This window comes from Chaetomium globosum, genomic scaffold (genome assembly GCF_000143365.1).
Source record: "Chaetomium globosum CBS 148.51 scaffold_5 genomic scaffold, whole genome shotgun sequence".
Lineage (NCBI taxonomy): Eukaryota > Fungi > Ascomycota > Sordariomycetes > Sordariales > Chaetomiaceae > Chaetomium > Chaetomium globosum.
The window spans coordinates 4494986-4508714 of NT_165980.1; the positions used below are offsets into that span (position 1 = coordinate 4494986).

At 53.3% G+C, this 13729-nt stretch overlaps 6 protein-coding genes across 6 annotated transcripts in view; 3 read left to right on the top strand and 3 right to left on the bottom strand.

Moving 5' to 3' along the window:
• Window positions 1–675: 675 nt before the first annotated feature.
• Window positions 676–2819, top strand: CHGG_08294 (uncharacterized protein; the record flags this gene model as incomplete). Its single annotated transcript, XM_001225949.1, has 4 exons — window positions 676–984; window positions 1076–1441; window positions 1556–2506; window positions 2577–2819. 4 exons carry the CDS (start codon window positions 676–678, stop codon window positions 2817–2819), a joined length of 1869 nt encoding a protein of 622 aa, XP_001225950.1.
• Window positions 2820–3378: 559 nt separating this feature from the next.
• On the bottom strand, window positions 3379–4997 carry CHGG_08295 (uncharacterized protein; the record flags this gene model as incomplete). The annotated part of the gene is made up of 2 exons (XM_001225950.1): window positions 3379–4260; window positions 4767–4997. The coding sequence occupies 2 exons, from the start codon at window positions 4995–4997 to the stop codon at window positions 3379–3381; spliced, it is 1113 nt and encodes a 370-aa protein (XP_001225951.1).
• A 916-nt stretch (window positions 4998–5913) lies between these two features.
• Window positions 5914–7942, bottom strand: CHGG_08296 (uncharacterized protein; the record flags this gene model as incomplete). Its single annotated transcript, XM_001225951.1, has 5 exons — window positions 5914–6175; window positions 6419–6644; window positions 6893–7206; window positions 7298–7730; window positions 7807–7942. The coding sequence occupies 5 exons, from the start codon at window positions 7940–7942 to the stop codon at window positions 5914–5916; spliced, it is 1371 nt and encodes a 456-aa protein (XP_001225952.1).
• Window positions 7943–9163: 1221 nt separating this feature from the next.
• On the bottom strand, window positions 9164–10046 carry CHGG_08297 (uncharacterized protein; the record flags this gene model as incomplete). The annotated part of the gene is made up of 2 exons (XM_001225952.1): window positions 9164–9911; window positions 10012–10046. The coding sequence occupies 2 exons, from the start codon at window positions 10044–10046 to the stop codon at window positions 9164–9166; spliced, it is 783 nt and encodes a 260-aa protein (XP_001225953.1).
• Window positions 10047–11304: 1258 nt separating this feature from the next.
• CHGG_08298 (uncharacterized protein) lies at window positions 11305–12001 on the top strand (the record flags this gene model as incomplete). Its single annotated transcript, XM_001225953.1, has 2 exons — window positions 11305–11556; window positions 11879–12001. The coding sequence occupies 2 exons, from the start codon at window positions 11305–11307 to the stop codon at window positions 11999–12001; spliced, it is 375 nt and encodes a 124-aa protein (XP_001225954.1).
• A 566-nt stretch (window positions 12002–12567) lies between these two features.
• The window catches only part of CHGG_08299 (uncharacterized protein), a gene marked incomplete at both ends in the record, with an annotated part of 4616 nt that continues 3454 nt past the window's right edge, over window positions 12568–13729 (top strand). The window contains one exon of the mRNA XM_001225954.1: window positions 12568–13406. Within this exon, the coding sequence (XP_001225955.1) occupies window positions 12568–13406 (839 nt within the window). The remainder of the gene's footprint in view (window positions 13407–13729) is intronic.

Consider the following 13729-nt stretch of genomic DNA (forward strand, 5'->3'; position numbering starts at 1 on the left):
TGCCATGCGCAGCACGTTCCAACTACGCCATCCCCCCGTCTAGGTACTAATAAAAGTCTAAAGAGTTAATAATTTATTACAAACTTCAAAAGCGATCATTTATATTCAAACTAATCTCAGTTTTCAGACCGTTTCTTGGGCGATCTGCTTCTTGTGGTTAGCTACCGTGTGGAAAGTTTTGACGACGCACCGTAAGACTCCGCTGCACCCGTTTTTGGTGGGCCATCAGTCGCGCTAGTCAAATTTGGAAGCAGTCCCACTCTTTTTGCAAGATCGCCTAAGAAAGAGGTCTGAGTCGGCGATCGGAAAAATGGCCGAGTGACAATCGCGCTTCCATACGAATTGAAGCATGCAGCCAAAATTACTCCGCCATTGCGCAACACCACCACAATCTCCAATATTCAAATTTTACGTGGAGGATCGCGTAGACTAGGGCTTTCTAATGGTACCATTTTTATGTTGTCAATTGGTCTGTAACGTAGATTGATATCCTGCTAGGCGTGGCCACGAGCGACAATCGCGTCCATCTCTGCCGCAACCCCCAATTCAAGTTCACGACCACGCGTCGTAAAAATATGGAAATAATACTGCATGTTCTTCCCAGCCAGCGCATCCTCAGGTAGTCATTTTCTCTCCACCAATCCACACGTATCTCAGCATTCTGCGCCCGATATCATGGACGTGTTTGACGATATTGAGCGCGTTCCAGCGACTTTGCGTACGCTTGCTGGTGGCCACGAGCCTCGCCGAGGTCAGATTGAGGCTGTAAAGAGTCTCGCGATCTACCAACAAGACACCATTCTTGTGGCCGCTACCGGCTACGGCAAAAGCGCTGTATTATTCGCATTTTCCGCGATCAAACCCGACAGAATCACCGTTCAAATCGTGCCATTAGTGACGCTGGGAGAGAGCCAGAGACAGGACATTGCCACCAAGTTACCGGAGTCGAGGCCCATCTGGGTCGATGCAGATACCCACCTCAAAGTAAGTAACTACGTGCTAAGGCGAGCCCCTGACCCCTGACCCCTGAGGAAATAGTAACTTCGTCATTTGATAGAACAAACATGTTTGGAAGGAAGTCGAAGACCGGAAATACAGCCACGTACTCTTGAGTCCGGAACAGGCGCTCAATCCGAAGTTCAAAGCCATCCTGAGAGACCCGGCATTCCATACGAAGATCGGACTCTTTGCCATTGACGAACTACATTGCGTCGGCGAATGGCGGCATTTCAAGGAGGATTACACGTATCTCTATACGTTGCGGACCTTGGACAGAGATAATCAAGGCTATATCCTCAAGCATGCCGGCTTTAATCCCTACCCCAGCATCATCCGTACCTCCATCGACAGACCCGAGATCTCCATTATCGTCCAACCGCTGCTACGAGGCTCGATATACGACTACCGCCGGCTTCAGTTTCCGGTGGAGGGCTCCAGCGCTGTTAATGTCCGGGATGTTCCCTAGACAATCATCTATCTGGATAGCAAGACGGCTTGCCTGCGCGCAAGATATAATCTTGATGCAATACCTTCTTCGCCGTAAATGTTTGAAAAGGGCTTCGCGCGCAAGGTTGTCCGGCGGTTCGATGCAGACGTACGGCCCACCGATAAAGAGATCATCTTCAAAGACTTCACCAACCTCGACACCAACTGCCGCATCATCGTAGCGACGGTTTCTCTGGGCATGGGCATGGATATTCCTGATGTCAGGCCAGTCATACAAATCGGCATCCCCCCCAGCACCAGCATCGCAGATATTTGGCAACGCATTAGAAGAGCGGTGCGCAAGCAGCCTGTCGATGGCCGTGTCCAAGGCATCGCATATCTCTTCATTCTATACTGGGCTTTTGATCACCTTGGGAGCGTCGAGAAGCAGAAGCCAGCCGCGAGGAAGAGGCCACAACCCAGGAGAGCTCAACGCCAACCAAACGCTGCTGTCATCAGCAGTCGACTACAGCTAATGACTCTGGTTGATGACGGGGGTGACAACGACGCGGGGAGCCATGCCAGTGCCGTTACCCAAGCAAGTCAAGACACCATTGTATCAGAATCTCAAGCACCAGCCGTCCCTGAAGAGCTTACTCTAGAGGCAACTATTAGCTCCCAGTGTCTATTTGACTTTACAACTAAAGTCAAATGGACGAAGCTAGACATATCGCAACGTGAAAAGCTTGATCCTATCTCTATGGCGTTCATGAACGCTTCTTGTTTCCGAAAATTCGCATTGGAATATCTTCAAGAAGATGTGGACAATCCTGACCTCGAATATCGCCGTCCGCTTGACCAAAGTTTATGTTGTAACGCCTGCAACCACGAGCTGGGCAAAAGTGCCCCCCCCCCCGCTGCCACGCGACAAACAGGGCGAGAAGCCATCGACGGGTTCTCTGGCCGGACACGCACTCAAGCATATATCTTCCTGGTGTATCAAGAACGCCCGGAACCTGGTATAACAGAGGCACCGCCGCTTCGACATTACACCAGAGTTGTTCATGGACAGCAAGCTACAGTACGTAGTTGCGCGTACTTTCTCAGACGTACGGGGGGCCACCAAGGAGCTCCCTTATAAAGACATGCAGAGTTTGACGCAGAAAGTGCCGCATTTGAGAGAGTGGGAACACATTGAGACGAAGGGGGTTGAGCTAGTGACGTTCTGTATCGCGTCGCTCGCAAGGATCAAGGAGGATTGGGATGTTGGTAAGGCAAAGAGAGCTAGAGAGACGGATGCCAAAGCGCGTGAAGAACGTGAGGCACAGACTCGCAACGCTACAGCTGTTGATGCGAGCCGGAAGCGGGCGGCAGCGGGTATATCCTGCAAGTAGAAGAGCTACCGGGTTGTGAATATATATTATTATTATTATTCATACTCCGCTGTGCCCTAAGGCGTGCCGGACCCTCAGCTATTTATTGTACAGGAAAACCGCGCCCTCACGGGCCGGATGGAAAAAACCATACCGACTATTAAGGAAAAAACGTGTGTGTGAACCTGAGAATACAAGGAGAGAAGGCCTCCTGGCCTCCGAAGGTGGGGAAGTTGTTAGGCCGCCGCTTCCAGCTCGAGCCTCCTTGCCAAACTGTACATCGGCAGCCTCCCTGAGTCCATCAGCCAGCCCAGGACCCTCCTCGTGAGCCGTGCCATTGCAGGATCAATACCGTGTAGAACAGAGTAAAAGTCCCGTCGCGTTCCAATTCCGGTTCTCTCCCATCTTCGAGTCAGCGGTGGATTCTGAATATATATCTATCATGTCTTGGCGTTGTAATTGCTTGCCCCTAAGCCCTGGCTCTATATCATAAATGTGATCGTTATATGATGTGAATAAAGTAAAGGTATAAGAGCGACAGTATCAAGATTAATATCTTACAACAACAGCGTTAAATGCGTTAGAATGCTACGCCCAAGTCATCCAAGCCATCCGCCCAGAGATCATCGTCAACGTTAAACAACCGCTCTCCTTCGCCCGCCCAGTCAATCTCAATCTCGCCCAGCCCACTGCCAACTCCCGGAAGACTTCGTTGATCTGCAGCATCTTTTGGCTCTGGAATAACGTCGTTGAAGTCATCCAATTTCTTCAGAAGATTCTGCTGACCTTTTACCCGTAGATCAGGTGCATCGAAGGCGTCGGGGCGACCCTCAGAAGCCCGGCGTGGCATCCCATCCTTATACAGCTTGCAAGCATAAGATATGATATCAGTCGCAGGGTCGCCAGCCGCATGCGCGCCTTTCTGTTGCCTGCCAAAGACTCTCTCAACCGACCGGCGAATTGTAACCAGATATGCGCCATTGACGGCTAGCCGGCTGAAGGTTGCCTCGATATCATGCGTCGAGTTCCGATTCGTCTTGATGTCATGAGCATATCCAGCGTGGATATGCTCCTGCATAAGACCAATGGCCTTGTACATACTACCAGCAGTAGTACAGCGAACTAGACCGCCCTTCAGAATCGCATTGCGGGTAACCTCATCCTTGCTGACATTTGGATGCAAAAGCCAGGCAAAATACAGCATCTCAGGGCCGTAGTTGGTGCCGCGGCTGCCCCAGAAGAGGACTGGAAGCATGGTAATGATGTCCTTGACCAGGCCGTAATCCCCTTGACGGACTGCTTCATGGATGATAAGCAGGACCTCCACACACTGCAGTAGCCGGCAGTGACTGCGAAACTCGATATCAATTTTCGCATCTTCGTCGGGGTTCATAAAATCGTCGTGTCTGCCGGTCCAGCCATTGTACGTGAAGCAGGTTTTCCAGATCTCCTTCAGAATACGCTTGAGGCGTTTTCAGTCGAGGGCTTGCAAGGCACGCTTAACCTTGTCGACGGTTAAGTCAGCGGTATCAACGAACTCAATCTCCTCTTCATCAACGAGCGTTTGTATCACCATGGCGACGATTCTTGCGGTGTATCCATGTATCAGAAGAGGTAGGACCTGGTGATACTTAATGTCTTGCTTGTTGATGTGGCGGCTGCGCTGGAAGAATTGTATGTCGGCGGAAATAGTCGCACTTGACCGGCCCTTCCCACCAGTGTCCCAGAAGACCCGGAAAAGATGTAATTGAGCTCTTCGTGAAGCCGGTAAACACCAGCAATGGTGCCTTCATCTTCAAAAATAGCTCCAATCTGGAGGCAGGGCGAATCCTTATAGTTGACCCTCTTGACAATGGGCATGGCGGGAGTCTCCTCGCCGTCTTGGTTGAATATTTTCAAGAAGGCGTGCCCCATCAGTCACTTGGACGCTTTGTCGAAGGTCTTGCGTCTTGGAAGAAGGTATTTGACAACCATCTCGCGGGTGAATGGTTGTGTCAGGTGGTCGAGTGAAGACTGCATGAGAGGGCCGTTGAGCTCGGGACAGCCGACAAGAGAAGCGGTGGTAAGATTAATCATCGATGCCTTTTTACCGCCGACAAGCTCGCGAACGTTACTCTTGAGATTGAAGTTGTCGTATACAACGACACCGTTGGGGTCATGTGCCGCCTTCTTCAAATTATCCTTGGCCTGCTCCGCCATGTCGTTGAGCAGTTCGTTGAGTACGGTGTATGAAGAGATGATTCCCATCATCGAGAACGTGTCAATGACGCGACGGGGTGTACCGTTGGCTAACATATAAAGGCCGAGACCTTTCCTCAAGAAGGCACTGTTGTTGCGTGCGAAGCCTCTCATTACAAGCGAAGCCAGGAGACAGATCTGACTGCTGTTATTGTCGCCGACATTGACGCTCTCGAGATTCGTGTGCGGAATAACCTATCTCTGTTAGATATTGTATTTAAATAGCCAACCACGATATCAATAACTACCTGATTCTGCAGCAACTGAGAAAAGAGGGCAACCATCTTGGGGGTTTTGGCTTCAAGGGTTGGCCAAATCTGCTCCAGTGTATCCTCCAAATAAGGGGTGCTACACATGTCGGTAATGGTGGCAGCATCATGGCCTTGATGGGCAGGCCGATCCGCGACTCAGACCAGCTGGGTGGGTTGGTTACAGTGGGTCATTTCAAATTATTTGATTAGTGAGTTCTGGCCACTGTAGAGCTAAGCTCGACTAAGTAAGTCCCCGTAATGCCAACCCCCAAAGCTGGGCTGAGTTTCTGGGATAAATTCAAACTATCTATATCAGGTTTGTCATAAACTTAAATCCTTACCATCCAGATATATCTAAATTCTAAAAAAATACTTGGAAATTATTAAGTTTAGTAGTATATTATTATGTCTCTTATCACGCTAGGTACTAAGTACATGCGGTCACTCAGCGATTAACTCGGTAGGAAAAACCATGCCTAAGCTGGATGAAAACCTCCGCACCTCCACTGCGGCCTCGCCGCTACCCCGTGGATCCATCTCCTCGAAAGGGCTCACCCACCTTCCGAGGTCAAAGTAACGAAATAGATAAAATGAGCTGCGACCTCTGTTCCATCGGTGGCCCTCTGCTACTCCGCTCCGGCCCCGCCGCGGGCCTCCTCGTTGTTCTCCTCATTTTCCAGCTCTACCGCCAGCCGGAACTCGTTCAGCCTCCCCAGCCCAAGTACCCACCGCACCACTATGGCAGCCTTCTCCACGTCATCCAGCCACTCCAGTAGCTCTGCGCCGTCATCTGGCCAGGGCTGGGACTTATCTGCGGCTCCGCTGCATTCGAGTACGAGGTGTTCGAATGTCTTGCGCGCCATACCGCAGCGGCATACTGGGCTAAAACTATATTATAGATTATAATACCTAACTCTATATAACGTATATTATCAACCAATGACCCATATCAACGAATGACCCAGCCCCCACAGCACTACATTAACTATCCCTAGAAATATTACAATAACACTAGGAAATAACTACAGTTACATCAGAAACAGCTGTATCAGTGGCTTCTGCACCCTCCTGGCAAGTGCGGGCATTACGGCCCAGGCTTGCGGCATCTACTACAGCACCGAACGTTCGTACGAGCCCCCCCCTGTACCACTACCATCCGGCTGCGTTTCCTGCACTACCCCCTTACCTACAGCCCTCTGGTCTAGTGGATCCTGTGCATCCTGTACAGTAAGTGACCCTCCAAGCTGCACACGTGTTTCTTTGGCCCTCCGTTGCTTGCTCAGTGCCTCGTTGGCCTTGCGGAGCGAAGAGACCTCTGACTGAAGGAGAGCCACCTGGTGCATTACAGCCGTTGTACCTTTGGTTAGCTGGTCAACAGCAGCCAACATTGAAGCTGGGGAGCTGTTTTGATGGCTAGCGATGTGAGTCTTGATAAGGGTTTGACTACGAGCTGGCTTCTTGGGGGTTGTGTGGGGTCTTAGAGACCCAAGGTTGTGCAGTGCCAGGCCCGGGTGTTTGGGGGTGTTGGTGTATGAAGCTTGACATGCAGCTTAGAAAGCACCCTCTCTGGATCGAATGGTACGATGCCGGCCCCTGCAAACCCACCCTGGATATTCTTCTCTGTCATGGAAGCAAAGAAGGCTTCGCGAAAGGCACCAAGGAACTCGAACTTGGTGATATGGTTGATGTGTGCGCGCATCAGCTCCTCGATCAGGCGACCGTATGCCTGTTTCAGTGGCCCGAAGCAGCCAACATCAAGTGGCTGGCACTTGTGGGAAGAGTGCGGGGGGATGCAGAGTGTGATGATCTTGTTGTCCCGGCAGTAGAGCTCGAACTCGGTGGAGTGGTGGCTTTCGTGGCCGTCGAGGATCAGCAACCGGTATACCCTTTGTCCGGGGCGCCGTATGGTAGTCAAGGTGCTTGATCCAGTCAAGGCCAACTGCATTGGTAGTCCAGTCATTGTCGGTAGTTGCGATGCGCCAGTCGAGTGGTAGATTGCACTCGCGGTACCAGTTGGCGAGGTGGTATTGCGCGGCCAGGATGATGAACGGAGGGATAGTCCAGCCAAGGGCGTTAACTCCCTGGGTTACGGTCGCCCACTCGCGGTTACCAGGCTGGGCTAGTTTAGCCTTGCTACGGCCGTCTGAGGTCGTAACTACCATACCCGCGAAGATGATGCCCATCATAAACCCAGTCTCGTCGAAGTTATAGACATCGTCATCGACAATCCCATATTTGGCCCTAGTGTTCTGTACAAGCGTAAACCACTCGCCAATGACCTTTGGATCTTTGCACTTGGCCCTCTGGTAGTCGTATCTACGCGTACGACGCGTACGGAGCTGTGGCTGGCGCTTGACAAAGTTGTGGGCCCAGAGCTTGCCGACAGGGGGCGCATCGCGTTCGCGGAGCAGGTGGTTGGGCCAAATCTTCAACACCACGCAGTCTAGGGGGAAATGCGCGCGCATCCAGTTCCAGTATATATTGAACTATCGTACGCTCTTCCAGGTCCGTAAGCTTACGCGAGTTGGCTGGTAAATCGCGTCGTGCAGACGGGCCAGTACGTCGGTGGCGAATCGTTGCTTCCGGAACGTTGTACAGTCTGGCTGCGGCCCGGATACTGAGACTTTTGTTCTTTCCGATGGCTTCAACGGCCATGCGAAGCCTGGCTTCTTTTGGGGGGCTACGCAGGGCTGGTTGTGGTAGGATCTGGTGGAACAGGAAGAGGAGACGCGTTGCGGGGAACAGGGCGTCGCTCGCTTATAATATACGTTACTATAATATAGGGTATATCTATACACTTTGCAGCTCTTGATGCAAAACGGGCCTTTCGAGCCGATTTTTAGCAAACCACAGCCAAACGAGTTTTGCAGGATCAGGTTTTCCAACCTTAAGCCGGCCGGCCCGTGCACGGCACTGCGACCTGGTTGGTGGGCATCTAAGTGGGAAATAGTAAAACCCGCTCCAATGGCTAGGTAGGATTACAGTGATAAATGTAGAGGTATGCCAAATATTATAGTGGTATAGACTACTATATCTTCCACTGTTACAGGGCTTAGGCCCTGTAACTTACTGCTGGTCGCTAAGAAATATTATTATTCCTACACCGCTATGCCCTGGGGCTCGCCGGTCCAATTATCTAGCTAGTTGTACAGGAAAACCGTCCTGGTTTCCTAGTCGGACTAAAAACCTGTACCGATGTTACCTTGGCCCGTCTCTTCAGAATTCGTCGTGCTATGGTTGAAGGGAGCCTACCCAGCTCCCTGCATTCCGACATCCTGACCGTCCACCTCCAAGGTATCCGCGGCCTCTGGAGTCGTAACCCCTAGGCCCCCCACCGTCTCCTCGGTCTCCGGTCAGATCCGTTATCAACCTTCCTCGCAAAGGTCAGCTTTCCTTGCCTCGAACTCCTTGCAGTCTCTCCTGGGCTATGAGAAAGACGGGGGTTCGGCCCCGTGGTCTCTTCCTTTTTCCCGCTTCTTGGAAGCCATCGTCGGCCTCCTCCAGGGTGGACGCACCCCGGAATGTCGGTAGTAGTCTCTCTTGCTGCTGTTGTGTTTGTTGCTGCAAAGCAAGCTCAAAGGTTCGAGGCCGGAAATGGTATGCCTCCCTCGCCGCACCCCGGGCCTTCACTGCTTCCGGGCACCACCGTACCCAGGCCGGGTGCCTCCCTAAACAGCACGGACAAAAGTATGGAATCTCGTTGCCGTGGGTTGGGCATTGGGCTTCCCCCGCCCTCCCGCCTCCCCCATGGGCCGCTGTGCCGCAGCGCGGGCACAGCGCAGACTTCTTGCAGAACCGTTGGGTGTGACCCCATTTCCAGCACCTATAGCACTGGGTAGCCTGCAGCGCAGACCAGTACGGCTCGCAGTTGAGCATCTAGGCCCGCCAAACCACTCCCTCCTCGCAGGCCCTCTTCAATTCTTCCTGACTGGTTATAGTAACCAGTGCCGTCGCTCTCGTGACTCCCTCGATCGTTGGAATTCGGAACTTGACTCGTTCCACCGACTGCAGCCCCAGCTGCTTGCCGAATGCCGCTTCTGTGACGTCCTTCAAGTCTCTCTTCAACATCCCTTTCACCAAAACCGCAAATGTCCGCTTTGCCTCTTTCGCCGCCTCTCCAAACGCCGTTCCGATCCATCCTCCGTTCTTCGCGTGCCATTCTTTCGCTTCAGCATCTTGAAAAGTGACGATAACATCCCCGCTAGGGAGCTTGCATGCTGCCACTGCTCCCTTCCTCTCGGAAACCCCGTTGACCGCCTGGACGATCTCTTGTGGAGACCTCCAGGTCAGCGACGGCTCTATAGATCCCCTCACCAGTATTTTCTTGTTGAGCCGCCCCGGTATGATTTTCTTCGGGAGCTCCCCTCCCCCAGCCACCACTGAAGCCCACGACCGGGCTACCGTTGTTGCTGGTGCAGGTGCTTGCTTCTTTCTCTGATCCTGCAGTTCCCTCCGGGCCTCTTGCAACTCCTTCTGGACCTCCTGCATCTGTTTTCTCACTTCCTCCATGGCCCTCCCTGTCCCTTGTCCGACACCGTCCACCACGGCGTCCACGATGCTTTCCTGAATCCTCGTAACGTCGATTCCCACGCTTCCCGTCTCTGGTGCCTTTCCGCTTTCCAGTCTACGCAGCCTCCGCAGCCGTGTCATGATCTCGTCGCCACTACTTGGGAGACCGCCTCGTTTGGTTCCTTGGCCAAGTGAACTATTGTCCCTGCAAGTACCTCGTCTGATTCGTCGTGTAGAGGGTTGGGGCCATTGTGAATGTCAATCCTTTCCATCTCTTCGTCGTTGTCCGTTGTGATTGGTTGAGCTTCCTTCAGTAGGTGGGGCAGGCTCCGCCCGTGCAGTATTTTTCGCAGTCCCGGGCGCGGTCTTGCCCTTTCCTTTGCGAGCCATCGCGACGAGGCGCGACAGATCCCGCGACGGGGAAACTACCGTCGGCGTTACCTAACATATACATACACTGGTTTCTAATCTATAATATAGTTTTACCTTTACGCTTACTATTAGTATATTGTGTTACTTAGCTAAGCTCAGACTTGCTATCTATAAATAATACTTATATTAAGTTTTACAATCATCTTTTTTCTCTTCTTTAACCTCTTATAAATTAAGCTTTATATTAAAAGAGAACTTTGAGACCAGACTCCAGCGACCCGACCTAGACGATGGTCAAGGCGGCAAGACCGCAGGGAGCGTTATTCTTACCGTCTGTAGCAAGATTCAGCAGAGACTACGCTTGAGAATCGGCAACAGGGGCCGGCCGCGAACTGTGGGAACTGCGGGAGCCCACGGCGGTGGGGAAAGCCGCGACGACGATCGCGCGCTGGACGGGGCGAATCGTAGATAGGAACAAGGTAGTAGAAGAGCCTGGAGGGCTAGGTGGTTAAAGGAACGGGACGGCAGAGCGATCGCCAGACCGGCGGACGACTTGACCATCAGCAGGAGACGCTATTCCGGAACGAAACCCGAAGGAGGCACGACGGTCTCCGCAAGGCAAAGAGCTCACTGCTGATTCAAATCCGGACGGGAGCAATAGGCTTACGGGACTTCTTGTTTACACGGGGGACTGGCTGATGGACTCGGGGAAGCTGCCAATGTACAGCTTAGCCAGGAGGCTCGAGCTGGAAGCGGCGGCCTGAAGCGCCCCCGTCCGGAGGCCAGGAGGCCTCCTCTCTTTGTATACGCATACTCACCAGAACGCATCGTTCCTTGATTGTTGGTATGGGTTTTTCACCCGGCCCGGGAAGGCACGGTTTTCCTGTACACAAAAATAGCAGAGGGTCCGGCACGCCCTAGGGCATAGCGGAGTATGAATAATAATATACTAAAAGAGATAGTAATAATTGTTTAAAATAGGGGGTCGAATACCAAGGAGGTGGTCGAACTGGCCTGGCAGGCCCGGTGGGAACAACAGAGAGCTAGTCAAACAAAGTACTACTCGACAGAGGGTATTAAACAGGAGGATAGCCGACGAAGACCCCCCAGTCCTCTTATTTACCGACAAAGCTCTGATGAGACACGAAGGTCTTACAAAGGCGCAGAGCTCCCTCCTTTCCCAGGCCCGTATCGGGGATATAGGCCTCCGGGACTACCTGTTCAGGGTGAAAAGTCCCGGAGGTCCGGTACCCCCTATTGCGAGTGCGGGAGAGGCAGGGAGACGGTGGAGCACTTGGTGGTTTGGTGCCCCGACCCGCCGTTACAAAGGCCGTGGGACGGCAGAGAGATTCGGTCACATCGGGACCTACAAACCCGTATTACGGGGAGTAGGTGCCCGGAGCAGAAGATTTGTTAGGAAGGTCCTTGGCTGGCTGATGGACTCTGGCCGGCTACTGGAGTATAGGCTGGCCAGAAGGCTGGAGCTAGAAACAGTGGATGGGGAGGGCTAGAGGGCCCGGAGGCCGGCAAAGGGCCTCCTTTCTTTTGCAGTATGACGGATTCATAGATTGTTGACTCAAAGTGGTAGACAGAGGTTTTTATCCGGCCTATACGGTACGGTTTCCTTTGTAAATAGCAATAGAAGGACCGGCGCGCCCCAGGGCATATCGGTGTAGGAAATAATAATAATAATAATATTTCTCTGAATAGAGTTTCGGCCCAAAACTCTCAAAACCAGCGTTGATCGAAAGCTCTCGCGAAGCCCTATCCAACCACGCCACGTGCACCGACACGCAACCTGCAGCGCGGCCGCAGTGGGCGTGGAAAGAATGACGATTCGGGACACGCAGTGTCACGGAAGTGGTCGTATGCAACGGCCATGCGGGACCCGCGCTGGGAGCGGTCTGAACCAATCATTAAATATGGAGCACCAGGCCAATAAGGAACGGATCATGCTGAGAGATTCGCGATCCAAGGGATCGCGGAATGGATAAGACGATCCCGCATGGATCGTCTAGAGGATAAGGCGATCCAGGAAACATAGGTACGAAGGGTACCCTATGGGCCCTAGATAGTATATAGCCACTCGTTCTGGAGAGCTCTGGGGAGTTCTCTAGTTAGCAATCACAGCTACAGTTCGCTACAAGATCGCAAGCCCTACTGCTGAGACAAGTCTTTGTTGTGCACCCTTTGGGCTGCACCGGAGCTAAGCACCCTTGAAAGATTACCTTCGACCGAAGCTGAACCCTAACAGGACGGGGTCCTGAGATAGGTTCGTCACACGCAGTCGCCTTGGAAACGGGGGAAAAATCTCCATCGCCGACGCACGGACCGACGAGCTGCCGACCCACCCATAGTTGCCCAGACGAGCACCCCCCTGAAGCCATGAGTGGAACAGGATGGCCGGCCCTCCTGCTCCAGTCCAAAGGGTGAGGAGTGGGCTAGAGCAGTCCCGGCACCTACCTCCCACCCCACCCCTCTCACCCCCGCCCTCCGACATAGAGGCTATCAAGAAGCTGGTTGACGAGCTGGTGGGACTGGCGGACCCAGAGAAGAAAGAGACAGCCAGGGGCATGGGGCAAGACCTGCTAGCGGCCATCCGGAAAATGTACGACGCGTCTCAGTCACCGACTGGAAACATCTCGCTGGCCAACCTCCGCAAGGTGGTGGCCGAGGAAGTGAAGGCAGCCGTTAATGGAGCCAGGGCAAAGGAACCTGGGCCAAAAGACCTGGGCCGCAGTGCCGCTCACAGGGCTGTCCCCCCTCAGTTACAACCCAACACCCCGACAAAGATAGTGCCGACCTGCATAAATAAGGAGATCCTAGTCAGAGGCAGAGGAATGCCAGCCGACCTCGCGAAGCGCACCCCGCAAGAAACCATCCAGGCGGTCAACCAAGTGTCAGTCAGGAAGCGAGCAGTCGCAGCCCGAAGGCTCCCCAGCGGCGACACAATCGTCACATTCCAGAGCGTAGGGGCAAGAGACTGGCACTCGACGAACACCAACTGGGTCAAGGAGGCTTTTGGAGAGCAGGCCGAAGAGAGCAAGCGAACCTTTGCAGTGCTGCTGAAAGGCGTATGGAAGAAGAACCTCCAAGGGGTCACCGAGGAGGAGTTCGGAAAGGAGACTGGCCTCCGCACAGTCGATAAAGTGAAGTTTAGAGTGCCGAGACACAGGGAGGCGACCCCGGGCAACGGTGCTGGTCGCTTTAACCTCCCAGGAGGAAGCACGCAAGGCGTGTGACGAGGGAGTGATCTGGAGGGCTCAGCTACTGGACTGCGAGCCTTACTGGGCTGCCCTCAGTCCAACACAGTGCTACAAGTGCTGGAAGTGGGGGCACACGCAGCACTATTGTAAGGCGACTCCATTGTGCCCGCGTTGCGGGACCAAGGCCCATGGAGAGGGCGGCAGGGAAGGCGAGGCCCAGTGCCCTACTCACAAAAACGAAATTCCGATACGGTGCCCGGCCTGCGGAGGAAGACATCCGGCGTGGTCAGGAGAGTGCCCGGAGAAGTCGAAGGTCCTCGCGAAGGCCAAGGAGGCCTACCAATTCCGACCACGG